Here is a 15,012-nt window from a genome sequence, read left to right as displayed (position 1 = left end):
ACCCCTTGTTGGATGGACTTCAGGGGTTAATTACAGGTTAATTACACTCAAGCGACAAAAATTAAAGGTAAATTCATAATTAGCAACCAAAAAACTGCAGAAAAAGTCGAGTCATAGTGCCGTCGGCGACGCGGAGCTACCCTACAGCTCTACCAAATGTGGTTCCCTTCACAAGGGATTCCGAGGGGCAGAGCCCCCACCCAAGTAACACAGCCTGCTAGGTTAGGTTAGATTAGGGTACGTTAGGTTAGTACAGTTCCTTTTAGTACAGTTCCACATGCGTGGAACCATTCCATAAAAATAATATGGCAGTCTGGTCTTTCTCCCAACGATTTCCCCCAACCCAAAACCCCACGTTCCCAAGGGGTTCACAACCATGTTGGGTTGGGTATTAAGTGTCAGCTTTGCGCACGGACTCTATGGAACGGTTCCGCGAATACGGGGGTCATTAGGGAGCAATATGTTTATGGAGGGATTGCCTAAGGGAATCTATTAGAAAAGGAACCATACTAACTTAACGTACCCTATACTAACCTAACCTAGTAGGCGAGGTTACTTAGCTGGGGGGCTCCGCCCCAGAACGCCCCCGTGTAGGAAACTTCACCTTTCACCAAGAGTTCCCCTATAACCGCGCATGCGCAATAGCAATATAATCAGTTCTGAGGTTAATTACAGGATAATTATGGTCGAGCGACAAAAAAAAAAGGTAAATTCAGCAACTAAAATACTTAAGAAAAAGTCAATTTCGAAGGTTAAGACAATCCATTTGCACCACCATAGACTTCAAAACCAAGAACTAAATTCAGCTGCAGTACAACTTTCAATTTATTCTCGACGTTATACCTTTACGTATTTGATGAATCCGTCATAAAACCATACTCAGAACTTATTACCTTAATTTCAGGATGTTTAAACGCCAGTGACACAACGAAGAAAGTGGACTGGAACTTTGATAGAAAATAGAAATTGTCGTGAGAGAGCGAACGGCGACTATGCTCGAAAAGGTCTCTTTCCAGATCCCTGTCTCCATAAATCTCAAAAATATAACTGAAAGAGAAAATATTCTGCATTTATCATCCATTATTTAGACCAGTTATCGTTTATATAAAACTTAACGATTACACATTCCAAATAAGTAGTAAATCATAAGTTTTATATATAGAAAAGTATCTGAAAATCTAAGAGCTTGAATTTGTTCTCATTTGGCAACATTTACTTCTTAACCCTGGAGTGCAGGCACCTGTTGGAAGGTGTATGAACTAAAAAAAAAAGATATCAGCAATGCTTAAAATAGCAGTCTTTGTTTTAAATAATATATACATGTAATATTTTTTGCATCACACAACGTTGGTGGTGATGATGACGATAAAAAAAAAATATTCACCAAAAAAATTCTACTTGTCAAAAATATGGGTAGTTAGTGAAAGTCAGGAAAACCTCATTATACTTTCAAAATATCTCATAGCAACTGTCAAATATAAAAGCAGTGATGTAACTAAGGGTGGCGGTTCACCCCGGAAGGCGTTACCCCGGGGGGAGGCGGGGGCGGGACTCTGGCATCTTTTGAGCAAGTCTGGTCTGGCATAATTCTAGATTTTCTAGCATATTTCGTCTGATCGGAATACTGAACAGCGATTTATATCGACTCTGCTGTTGGAAAGTAAGCGATTTTTGACAGCGGCAACCCTGGTTAAATAAATGATTGAGATGTTAAGGCTTAAAATGTGCGTTTAATTTTCACCACTTTGGTACTTTTTAGCAAGGGAATTAGCCGGCACTTTCAGTGTCGCCCCGGGCGCCTCTAACGCTAGTTACGCCACTGTCTGTACGAAGAAATATGTGGCAATTATTTTATCTTACGTGGATGATAGCGACAGAAAATTTTATAAGGTCCTTACGAAAGTTAAATATTCGAAGAGTATCTTTTTTTATAATTAGACAATGAGTGGTGTTCGCGTAAGATGTAATAAATTTTATCCAGCTGTTGACCTATTTTAAGTCAAAAGGAAACTCGGTCCTACTATGAAATCTTAAAACAAAATTAAGATGGTAATCTGAAACCATTCATCTATCTGGCTTACATAAATAACTAGTTTCAAGTTTTTTTGTGTGTGAATAACCATCAAAATACAAATAAGACATTGCATTAAATAGCAGTAGTTAGTGCAGAAAATTGTTTCTTATGGATTAAAAATCGGAAATCTGCGGTGTGGAAAATAAAACACGTCATAAATAATTAAGGAGGCAATGAAATACTCGACTTGTAACCCTGGAGATTTCGCATCTTTATTAAAATATATCCTTAACAGAGCAGAATGTTTCGAATTATTCAGATTAATTCAAAGTTACTGATTTGTCTACTTAACTGTTTGTTAACAGTTTATGTGAAATGTTCCTTTTATCTTGGTGTCAGTCTGGCGATTCGTCTTTGTTTTACCAGACCGACTTGGCAAAGAAGCCTTTTTAATATCTAATTCTCAAGAGAAATATAAAATCGTTTTCTGCAGCAATCACCCGGATATCTACGCGTATATTAATAATGGTTGTATATCATGTTTGTCCCCTTACAGTAATTCGTGATATACGGCTTTGGACATCAACAACAGTCGGGGTAACAAAAACCAAAAAGTAAATGTAAATTGTAGAAGAAGACTACTTTGTTTACACCGAAAATGTCGCCCTCGATTTTGCGTAAGCTGTAATAAACTTTATCTATATGGCATAAACTATGGTTTATGGAAAATTCTTGGATTTATTTGTAGTCTGAAGCTATTCAACTTTACTTAGAAAACTGCCGAAACAATTACAAATTAAGGCGGTAATTGGAAACGCTTTGGCTGGATAAGAAAAACTATCGTTTTTAAGTTTTAATTTCTGAATAAAACATTACCATAATGAGCAGTCGATAATGAGGGAAATTATTTTTGGCCTAAAAATCATAAATTTCAAAGCCTCTGAGGCAGATGGATCTTCAAAACTTACATAGTGATGAAAGTAGAACAATGTAAGCCTAGTTTTATTTCGTCGAGATAATGCAATTGACGAAACAAAAAGTGATAGAAATGCTTGAACATTTTCCATCTTTATTAAAATCTTTGATGTTGCTTTTAAACCTTTGATACTACTGAATGTTCAGTAAGATCCTGATTCATTAAATCCGCTGTCTAGTTAACGATGTATGGCTATTATAGTTTTCTTTGTTAATTTTGGAGATTCGTCTACCTTGTTTTACCGGATAGATTTAGCAAGACAGGATTAAATGAAATAAAATAATTTTTTCTGCCCTAATCACTAAGAGTTGCCAATAGGATGAAAACCCAAGAATAACGATAATATGGTCTGAATACTTATACAATTCAAAAATCTAGTAGGTAGGAGATATGGAGCAAGTCAAGATTCTAGGATTTTCTTACGATAAGAGAGATTACCTCTGAATCAACGCTACTGAGAGTTATATCTACAGATGGTTAGGATGTAATGTAACCTTACTTGTTGATTAAACAGAATACGTATGATTCGGAATTACCAGGAAGAGTTGCTAACGGTATTCCTTGCATTCAAAATTAATTTGGTAGTTTTTTTTACTGTCTTAAAAAGATGATCGCCTGTATTATTATTATTATTATTATTATTATTATTATTATTATTATTATTATTATTATTATTATTATTATTATTATTATTTAACGTGTTTGTTTTAAAAGCAAATGTTACTTCTTTAAGCGTTTAACTTCATGCTTTGTTTTACGTGTTTTTTATTTCTATATTATTCAATATCTTCTGATACCTTCTTGCATTATTTCATAGTCATGTCTCTTCGTTTTAAGCTTTTGATTTAGTTTTTATTTCAGCCTAAAGCCATATATATAGATATAGGCTACAAGGCGGATACAGTAAGATAAAAAAAATAAAGATTACAGAGATAAAAGGAAATGATGAGTTGTTACATTCAAACATTGCTGATAATTTTTTTTTTTTTCAGCTGGAGGCCATATGCAGAAAAGAAGGTACATAAAATTCTGGCCAAAGGCCAAACGCTGCAACCTATGAGGTCATCCAGCGCTCAAAAGGAAATTGAGAGTAAGAAGGTTTGAAAGGTATAACAGGAAGAAAACTTCGCAGCTGCACTGTGAAACAATTGTTAGGAGAGGTTGGAAAGTAAGATGGAAGAAACGGAGGTACAGTAAAGGGAATGAAAGGGGGCTGCAGCTAGGGGCCAAAGGGATGCTGCAAAGAACCTTTAGTAATGCCTACAGTGCACCGCGTGAGGTGCAACTGGTGGCGCTACCCCCCTACGGGGAGGTCCATGCGCAGATGCCAAAAGCAGGTACAGTTTACTAAAGAGGAAGAGTGACTGGCAAGTTTTTCATATAATAATAATATCTGTATTTAACATAAAAATTGCAATCTGGACTTCACTGAAAAATTCAAAGGGTTGAAGTTAACATGTAGTGGAAAGTTATCCTCTTCCTGTTACTTTGGAAATATTCGGAGTTTTCTAGCTTTTAGGACTTTTGCAATATCCAGGCAAATATTATTACGAGCACAAGCCCTGCACATTGTTGAAATTACTGTAGAAGTGCTAAGAGCATGACAAAGTTTCCTTGGCTATCTGAGGGCACATGGTCATAAGGCCAGAGCAGAGACCTGCTCCAGTAGAAGGCATTGCTATTTATCCGTCACAGAAATGTGTAGAAAGCACTTCAGACGGTGTTTAGGGATGGGCTAAATATTGATATATCTTGAGAATGACCTCATAGTCTGTGAGCTATTAAACAAATTTTTCTGTACTAACTCTTTCCTCCCAAAATCGAGTGGACATCAATTTCACTTACCACACTTCATACTTCACTTATACAGTTTCAAACGTAATCTTTTGTTATAGTCACAACTTACTGTTCATACACGTCGGAGACTTATTTACCAGAAAAAAAAAAAACATGAAACTGACTGCAGTAAAAAAAACAAAATGTATCCACTTGGCGTGTAACAAGGCCAGCTAAAATGAAAAAATGACGCTATACAAATATAAACAAAACACCAGGATTAACCGCTCCCTAATCACTTTGGGTTAATCTTCGAAGTAAAATTTTTTTCAGAAGAGTACCCGTTGCAAATAATGTTCATATATGTCAGTGTACAGTATCCTCTCCAGTTGAAGTCATCTTGGGAGAAATTTGGCAAACTGATCTACCGCAGTACCCAAATCCATATTTGTGTTATTGTGTTTAACAAGACCAAGGAAGAGACATTTTCCATCTCCTCTGGTTGCTCTCATGCACCGGTGGAGTCTTCTCAGCACACTGGCAGACCATTCGTAGCCACGGCTGGTTACTGCGGAAGTGCATACTGGTCTGAGAAGCACAAAGACGTTGAGAAAGAGCTTTGGCTTATGACCTAAGAGTATGAGTTTGGGAGATCTTGTTTGAGGTGTTGATTTTTCCACATATTAAATTCTCCAAAGTTCAGCTGGTGGAATACTACCTCTATAAATGGCTGGAATATCATTTATGGGCCATCAGAACTGAAACGGTAGGCGCAAGGAGCTGGCTTCTTTAAAGTCCAGAAAACTTCGTTTCTATTTCCCCGACGTGATCCACAAATGAAGTTGCATAATTTGCTGAAACGCCTCTCAGTTTTGTGAATACGTGATCTGCATGCTGTATCAGGATCATCAGTGACAAGCTGCTAGCATTCCAGTCCCTGCCCGTGGTCTTACCAAGTTTATCTTACCGACGAGAGTAGGAGGCCTGGCTGCACCTGGCACGCATCCAGAGCCTATGTGTATTTTCTAAAGGCAGCGTATAATTAAACCACCTCAAGCAACACCATACAGTACAGCTCTCCCTTGCAGAGCTACAGTATGCTTCACTATAGATGGGGCAAATTACTCCTACAATCTCACTACAGTTAAAAGGCTTACCTACGCAGCGACAAACAATTCTTATTAACATCCAGTCACCATGATAACTGAAACTGAAAAAACATAGCTGATTTATATCCACCTCACAGTTTCAGCTGATTTATATCCACCTCACAGTTTCTTCTGTGGGTTTCTTCAGCACTTGCGCCCGTCACAACAAAAGAAAATAATAATGCTTGACTGGCTGAGGGGACAAACAAGGACTCTTGAAGAGCAGAGTGACACTTTCAAGAACTGTTACGTCACTAAAAATAACAGTGACATCTGTTGGTGACCAAGAAACACGCTGGGAACCGCCACTTAATGCTTCCACACCATCTGCAACTGTACAGGCACAGAAAGCTTCAGTTCCGTAATATTTATTTAAACTGATCGTTATTTTCAAGTTTTTCTATCTGTACTGGATAGCTTTATTTCATTTTACTCTTATGTGTACTCTACAAATCATTTTAGCTCTTTGTAAGGCATACTCATGATTTTTTCAGGCACACTTTCTGTACAGTCTATGAGAATATCTTCTGGAAAAGATATTCTTCAGGTACTTTTTTAATATAGTCTTGATTTTACCATAATGAATATCAAGAGAGACATTCACTTTTTGCTTTGAATTGAAAATGCAGCGATTTTATTTATTTATTTATTTTTTTGCATTCTTTCACCTCTAACTGGAGAGAAAAAAAGGCTGCATTTAATTTCTGTAGCTTCTCACAATACCTGAAAAGCATAATATCTAAATCCACTTTTGACGGAGTTTGCATTTTTTTTATCATGGTTTAGCATCTCACCTCATGATTTACTTTATTGTAATGTGTCCTGTAAAGAAAAAAAAAAACTGACGTAATCTTCTAAGCTTTAACAGAGAATAAAAAATGTGCCACTTTTTAAACACTGACTTTTGTGCGCAAAATGCATAGCATTTCCAATACCCGACTTATCAGATGAAGAACTTTCTTCTGACTTCATTGCAAAAAATTCTTTTCCATCAGTGCAAAAACTCAGTGCTCAAACTTAAAAAAAAAAAAAAAGTGTGACATTGCAGCACATGGGTTTAAAAATGAAAAGGATGAAAACATGTAATTTTTTATTACTGTTTTGACAAATAAGGATGATAATAATAATCAACTTTGAACCTAAAAAAAGCTTATATGAACACCAAAGGCATAATAAAACTCCAAGTTAGCCAAAATACCAGTTTACTGTAACCCCTGTGTGTTTATGTGTGGTGAGTACAAGACGTCCTAGCTGGTTATTTTTCCGCACCCCGAAGAAAAAAAAAAAAAAAGAGGACCGTAGGGAGAGAGAGTTGTTTAATGCACAATAACCAATAGGAGAGTCTGTATACAATATACAGATTTTGCCACTTGCTGCTTGCTGGGTCCTTCCACGAAAATATCTCGTAACGCACAGCATCATTTTCGTCTTCTTCTTCTTCTTCTTCTTCACAGTTCCCGGATGGTATTCACTTTGAATAAATAAATAGCTGGATATCGGCAGCAAGCAGCAAGTCTCACTGGCGATGGCTGGAGATTTTGTACAGTAGGGCTGTGACCACATGCCATAAAGAGTAGACAGGGCTGGGACTACCCACACGCGAGAGGCTTCAGGACATGCGAGCTGTTGCAGATGGTCCTGCAGTTGGACTCTGGATCACCTACAGCAGCCCTACAACTCTCCTTGGCACACAATACTCTAGATACTAAGCACTAGAGGGTCTCCAGACACCGCCACCCCTTAATACCTACAATAAAAGCTGTGTCTTTCTGCACACTTTTTGTCAGTGGTTAAATATACCTAAAGCCAAATTGATCATCTCGGACTCAGTACTCCACATAAAGAAAATAAAATCATAATCATCAACAAAAAAAAAAAACATTGGTGAAGGGGGTCACAGACCTTTAGAACACACGACAGTGACTGAGAGAATGAATGACTGAAATGGCTTTAAGTATACCAGTCCAAAGACATCAGAGGACGCGGTCACGGGCCAGTGGATCCAGGGCAGGAATTCGGGAAACAAGACAGGGCAGGATGGCCTCGGCTCTAACCTATTTGTACTATAGCGCGGCTGGAATGGGCAAAGGACGCGACACAGCGTTTCCAAGAGAGTGAGGCCATTTTTCTTATTTATTTATCTATTTTTTTTTTTTAGTTTTTTTTTTGAGAGTTTGGGATGATGCCCAGTACATTATATACCAGATTTCCTATTTGCCCCAATAGAGGAGTTTTAGAAATTTAATGAAATCATTTTACTTCACTCGTTCACAGTGAAAAGAGCTTAAAGTCATTTTTTTTATTTACAAACTTATGAATACAACACACAAGAAACAGGTTCAAGGCAGTTTTCTGGTAATGTAATTGAATTGCCAGCAATATCGACCAACTATTGGACTCTCAATTTCTTTCTTTGTACCTCCGTTCCATTCCTTCACTAATTTCCTTCTTCTTGCCTTTGAGGGCAAGACGTGACCACATCACTTGCAGGTTAGTATGAACTGGCTCAATATACAATTTCAATATTGTGTTTGCTGGGAAAAGCTGAACAAAAAATAAATTAAACTATACAAAATTATAAGCTAAATATAGATATATACTGTATATACATATATATACAAATATATGTATATAAGTATATATGTATGTATATAAGTATATATGTATACATATGCAGCATATATATCCAAAATACTATGGATGTATGAGTGGACTTTACATCCTTATTCATATATATACATAAACATACACACGCACATTATGTTATGTATATTGCATATGCATATATTCAATGTATATACTGTATATACACATTCACATATACGTACACATTATACATATATATATATACTGTTTATCACATATACATATACTGTATATATATACATATATATACAAAATAAAAGTGAAGATGATGATATGAAATTTATGACAATTTTGTTCTTTCAAACTTTTGATAATGATAAGGATGAGAATGATAACTTTATCTATAGGCAATAAAGATTTCTAGTATACAACAATTCATGTAATAATTAAATATCTTCTTTTTAAGTATACAATATCTTTTGTTTACAAAGATAAGGATCACTGTCAAGGATGTTTTACTTTATATGACTCCTTAAAAAATAAACTGTATAGTATCATCAACCTTGGACATTTTTTTTTTCTCAAGAAAGACTCACTAAGTCTAGTTCACTGAGGAGGACTCACAAACACTCAGCTATGAAGCCACTTGCCAACACTTGACTGTAAGGCATCGGTGTTTATTTTTTCAGATAATCTTTAAAAATGATATTACTCATCTACAGCAACATCTACAGCTGCTGCTGCTGCTGTGGGCTTCATACGAATGCAATGAAGGGAGAGAGGAGCCCTTAGTCGGCTCAACCTCAGATATCCTCTGATCAGAACACATGATAGACTCTGTAAAACTCACAACACATCTATAATGGTATTTTAAAGAGTCCATAGTCCTCTGCACTAACAATTAACACTAACAAACAAATCACAAAGGTAATGTACAGACAATATATTCATTCACTTGTAGAAAAGAATGTGATGGAGTAACAGGGCCAGAAGGAGAATGATCAGCTCCCCTGATGCACTTATCATCATAATCAGGTATTCTGGAAAGGGAGAAAAAGACTCATTAACGACGGAGGCTATTTGCTTTTGAATCTAAGCTACTGCAGAAAAGAAAACAGTGATAGATCAGGGGGCATGTCACAAAATCGTGACATAAGGTATTATACAGAATTTGAACACAAGATCCGGTTCTCCACAGCAGCTGAAAATACAGCCTTTTTGTGGGACAGAGATGAATCCCTTACCACACCCAAATAAGTCTACACTTTATCTCAAGAATGTTGAGAAATGTACCTGACAGTTTTACTATCAGTTGTCCATACCTAACAATCTTTAATTTCTAGTTTTGGAAATCAAATCCTTCAAGAATTTTGAGAAATGTAATGGAGAGATTCACTATCAGTTAATCATACCCACCATAAATTTCTAGTCTTGAAAATCAAATCCTACAAGAATTTTGAGAGACGTACTTGACAGACTCACTGTCAGTTGTTTATATCTGACATTCTTTCACTCCTAGTCTTGAAAATCAAATCCCTAGTCATCATGCTCATACGCCAAAACTCAAAGTTTTCAAAACAATAACTTTCACTAATTACAAGTGTCTTGCAAGCCAGAAATATCCCCAGCGCATCTCCATATTTTCAGCATACAGTACGAAATATAACATAATAAATACGATACAAATATTACTACTTCTGTTTGATATTCCAGACAGTTGTGACCTTATATCAAGTGAATTGTTTCTTTTATTAGACCCTTCCTTTAACTGTAATTCAGCTTAAAATTTAAATGATCACATGAACGTGCACTAGACATTTACACGGATAATATTCGTGGTTCTCTTCCAAAAGAGGTATCCGTAGACAAGTAAAGTTTTATGAAGTAGTTTTGTTAAAACTTTTGCCTTACCAAGCATAGGCACCTCAGGAATCTACATTGAAGATCTCCTTGTGTAGGTCAGAAAACTGGAGGTGTGGTGCAGCCCTCTTGAACTTGCTCAAAGCTTCCTGGTGCAGCATGCTCAGCTCCCTGATTGTCCAAACAAAATACAAAATTCAGTTACTAAACAATTACGCCGACTTAAAGACCTTCACGGTTGTCCACAATCACTGTCTTCAGATTTCGACACACTTATCCAACTAACCAACTTTCAAATGTCATTTCATCAAATGCAGTGAATCAAAGTCTGTCTACCTGAGAGCTGGCATCTTGGCCACCAAGAAGGCATAAACAGTGATATCTCCTTTAACTGGATATCTGTGGGTTTTGTCCAGTTCCAGGCACAGCGACCGCCCTACAGCTTCGTTGAGCTTCACGATTTCCTCCTGTCCACGCAGACCTGGTCGATCTATCAGAGAAACAAAAAAGAAAGGTTTCGCATGAACAGTGTTACGTGGCTCCACCTCTTGCCTAAACAAGAAGTCCTGATTGGTTACTGGCCAGTCAATTGTTATGAGGTAGTCATGTGGTAAAACAATATATAGAGACACAGACCTACGAAGGAGTGAAATGAACTCTTACACAAGTCAGCCTAGAATGTACTCAAAGCTACATCCCCCTAGTAGGAGTAGACATGCTCACACAGCTCGCAAAATTATCACCAGATCAAAATGATCCGATTCTCAAGTTTTCCACGGTACATACTCTACTAGCAAATATAATGCATCAAAAATTGTTAAGAACAAGCCAGTTACCACAACAGGATACTGAATTAAGAGGAAAGGGACACACATAAAAAAAGCTACAAAATGACGAATTATAATAAAAACATGCTTCAAATGACTGCATGACAAATGTTAAACATCAAAGCAAATAAGGCAAAATCTCCTTTGAAATTAGACATATCAACTTAGTCCAGTGATTAATAAGCAACAATCTCCTAAAATCAAATGCGAACAACAAAAGAGCAAACGAAAGTATAGTAAATCAAATGAAGCTAAAAGAGTGATATCAAAAGTATAATAAATAAAGAAACGCATTTTAAATAAAAAACTTAAAAATGTTAATACTGTACTGTACAGGATTTTTCTTGACACAAGGACATGTAGTTATGATGAGCTCAAAATACAGTAAGATGTGAACAAAAAATAAATCTTAAAAGACATGATTCCAAAAGTGATTCAACATCAGTTAGAAATGACAGCAGTTCTGAGTGGGTAAGAATCTTCAACATACTGTACAGTACTCCACATAATTTACTTGAACCGAAGGGAAATAACTAGAGATCCTCCTGAACAGTCCAAATAGAAACAGTTAACACAAGGGTGTGATTCATAACTTAAAATAGCAGCAACAGACTGCAATCCGCTGTTAAAGAGACCCAGAATCAAAACTACAGTTTAATCATCTACGTCTACGAATTTCTGGGAGCAATTCAAGGGAGAATGATAACATTGAAGTAAGACAACTCACATATGAAATTTAGGACCACTGTTAGCATTCAAAAATGCTGAATGACGATGCAATATCTCACTAACATACGAACTATGGCAAAAGCTGGGTTGGGATTCACAGGGTCATGCTAGCAGCAAGATTACACAAATCAACATACAAAGCCACATAACAATTAGTGGTGAAGCTTAGTGGAAGCTTTAGGGGAGGGAAGGGAAGGAAAAAGACAAATCAAAGACACCATACAACAAATACAAATCAAAAGTCACTGCGTCAAGGTCAAGGTCAGGGCAGCAGGTAACCTCATCATGTCAGCTGAATGAGACCGTGACCAAAGGTGTAAAAGAAGTGGATCAATTTGTAAAAAAAAAAATAAAAATCACAAATAAAACTGTGAAAAAATCCTTCTTAAGAGGAATTAGTATTACGTTATGGAAAAACATGAAGGGTAAGTTTCGAATCCTCTGGTCATTGTATGTACAGTATTATATCAGTCTTAACTTAGCATTCATCGGAAGCTTGGGCCGTCAGCATGGCTTCCTTAAGGGTGAGTCATTACCATCTCGGTGATGGCAAATAGTAATTCCTTTTAAGTTGAGCTGAAGAAGTTATATCGAAGAAGCAAGAGAAGTGCAAGTGCTTATATGCTAGAATGTTAATGCAAACAGCAAATAAATAAATAATAAAAAAAAAAAGATTGTCCCAAAGCTTTTGTGACAGACTGATCAAGCTCTCTAAGTGTTTAAGCTTTTGTAATTGTCAGCCAAGTTTATAATGAACATTTTGCAGTACAATAGTGACTGTGCTAAGCAAATGATTAAAAACAAACTGTGGATGACAATACAAATAATATTAAATCCACGAGAAACTGACATACAAAAACATCTCTAAATGCAAACTCTGCTTCATGTTCAAGCGGCAGCAACAGTGGACCTCAAGATCGTATTTGAACCGCTTTTCTCTAAGAAACTCTTGGCAGGTACTTGGACTCTTGGAGTTTCAGTCACATGTCTGTCTTGTCATGAAGTATGTAGGGGATCATGATTGCACCAACGGTGGGATAAATTGTTTACGTGATAAAAACTAATTGGGTATCTTAAAAAAACCAATACTGATATGAAGTAAGCAGCTAGGAATTTATTGGCTTTAGGAACGTGAAATGAATGCTCATGAATCGTTAGAGCAAGATATAATAAGTACTATATTCAAGCACCAATCATCCTAATTTGGCAATTCCATTGATAGGGGATGAATTCAGAAGATCCAATGGGAATATGCTTGAAATGATGACTAGAGTAATCTCGTTTCTTAATATCGGGCCTTGGGCAAATGAGGAGCCAGTATCCTGCAGAGTTTCATAGAGTGGGCGTGTTAGTTGTACTTACAGTAATGGTGCCTTTGTTGTAGTTAAAAGAAGTAGAGACCAAGGCCTCAGCTAGGCCACCGAGTATGAGCCTTACCCGAGGTGTAACCACCAGGACTGCCGCCATCACCCTGCCGCCACAATCATTACTCCATCATTTTTCAGTTCATCAAGTCGTAAGTCTACGTTCAACGTAATGAACAAATATGATGGGCTATGGTCAGAGATAAACCGTATGAAAGCGAGTGAATGGTCGATACATGACTTCAGACGTGGACAAAATGAAATGGGGCTCTGATCGTTCATTCTGGTGAGATCGGGAAGTGAGTTAATGACGTCAATGGGGGTCTCAGAAGTCTGGGGTGACAATTGTGGCGGCGGGCAGGGATGGAGTCTCATTCATCAGGGATCCCAGTCACACTGGGGGTAAAGCAACACACTGGGTGGCAAAACTGACGCCAACCCCATCCATCCAGGGCGCCATCATCAGCACTACCACCAACAAATCTGAGCTCCTTACCTGCTTGGAGCAGCACAAATGCAGAGTATAAGCCTAGCTCTGTGTCTGTCAACTTAAGTTCAGCAATAGTTTTGGCAAAGTCAAAGACGTTGTTAACAAGTTTCATTTCCACAGTTTCTGTAATGTTAAGAAAAGCCTCCATAGGCAGCAAAGTGTCACGGTAAACAACGCAATTCTGATTCACATCGAAGTAGCGGGTCATCCGAAGTATTGCTAACTCGAAGCTTCCTGTTACAAAGAAAATATACAGTTGTCAGATTTCGGGCGTTACCTTTCACATGTGACAGAAATCTGAGATGCTATATAGAACATTGTACATCACTGGCCAAAAATCTTGCGGTACCTACCTGCTTTAAGAAGGACAATTTGGTCATCTTGAGAAAACTTCCTAAAACCGGGAACAGCTTTAGCGAACTCGATGATCTGCTGGATAACGGACGTTAACATCTGAGCACAATCAAACCACAGTTCCTCATGTGCCTGGAAAATTAACACTGGGTTAGATTCATTGCACTAAGTACAGTTTCCTTACGCGAGTTTCTGTTCATCGAGTTAAGGAATTTTTCTATGAATAAAATGGAATCTGTAATGATTCTCATTTTCAAAGGAAGGGACAAGAGGAATAAAAATGTCATTTTCATTACACTAAGATACAAGACTGTAATATGTGTAAAATGGCATTACAAGGATATCTGGTGATGTGATGTAAAAATACAACGTTTTCCTAGTACTGAATAAGACTGAAAATGTGTAAAATGCACGCTACTGAAATTGGTTTCTGTCTTGAATTAGCCTGACTTTCAGAAAGAAACCCTTTGTAACTTTGACAGTAACGAGTGGGTTCTGCATCCTTCTTAAAATTCAAGAATTTGATTTTAAAACACAAAAACTATAAAGCTATGAGGGTCCAAGACTTCACACATCATTATCTATCTCCTCTGAATAAGATATCGGCAATTCTTTGATACCAATCTATGGGGATGGTCCTTGGTGTCTCAGTAGGAAAAAGCACTCCGATTAGATAAGCGAGATAACTGGGATAACCTCTGATATCTACGTTCCCTAAGTTCTCATTCTTTCATGGGGAATCGGTCGGTACATCACAGATCCTTGTTTGCTTCGTATTTTCACTGCCGCAGAGCAGTGACTATTGAATACTGCACTTCCCAATACTGAATTGCAACATTAACCTATTTTGCCTATCTTAGCTGATATATAGATTAAAACTACAATTAA

At 37.2% G+C, this 15,012-nt stretch overlaps 1 protein-coding gene across 7 annotated transcripts in view; it reads right to left on the bottom strand.

Moving 5' to 3' along the window:
• Positions 1-6,991: 6,991 nt before the first annotated feature.
• The window catches only part of Hr3 (Hormone receptor 3), a 405,294-nt gene continuing 397,273 nt past the window's right edge, over positions 6,992-15,012 (bottom strand). For all 7 annotated transcript variants that reach the window (XM_067082394.1, XM_067082395.1, XM_067082392.1 and 4 more), the window contains exons 7-11: positions 14,124-14,256; positions 13,777-14,004; positions 10,697-10,850; positions 10,412-10,531; positions 6,992-9,540 (exon numbers count right to left, since the gene is read on the bottom strand). In XM_067082394.1, coding sequence (XP_066938495.1) covers positions 10,426-10,531; positions 10,697-10,850; positions 13,777-14,004; positions 14,124-14,256 — 621 coding nt within the window. In that variant the 3' untranslated portion in view covers positions 6,992-9,540; positions 10,412-10,425. The remainder of the gene's footprint in view (positions 9,541-10,411; positions 10,532-10,696; positions 10,851-13,776; positions 14,005-14,123; positions 14,257-15,012) is intronic.

This window comes from Macrobrachium rosenbergii, chromosome 39 (assembly GCF_040412425.1).
Source record: "Macrobrachium rosenbergii isolate ZJJX-2024 chromosome 39, ASM4041242v1, whole genome shotgun sequence".
NCBI classification, from domain to species: domain Eukaryota; kingdom Metazoa; phylum Arthropoda; class Malacostraca; order Decapoda; family Palaemonidae; genus Macrobrachium; species Macrobrachium rosenbergii.
The sequence above is the reverse complement of the archived record's forward strand: the minus strand, read 5'-3'. Positions and strand labels throughout refer to the sequence as shown.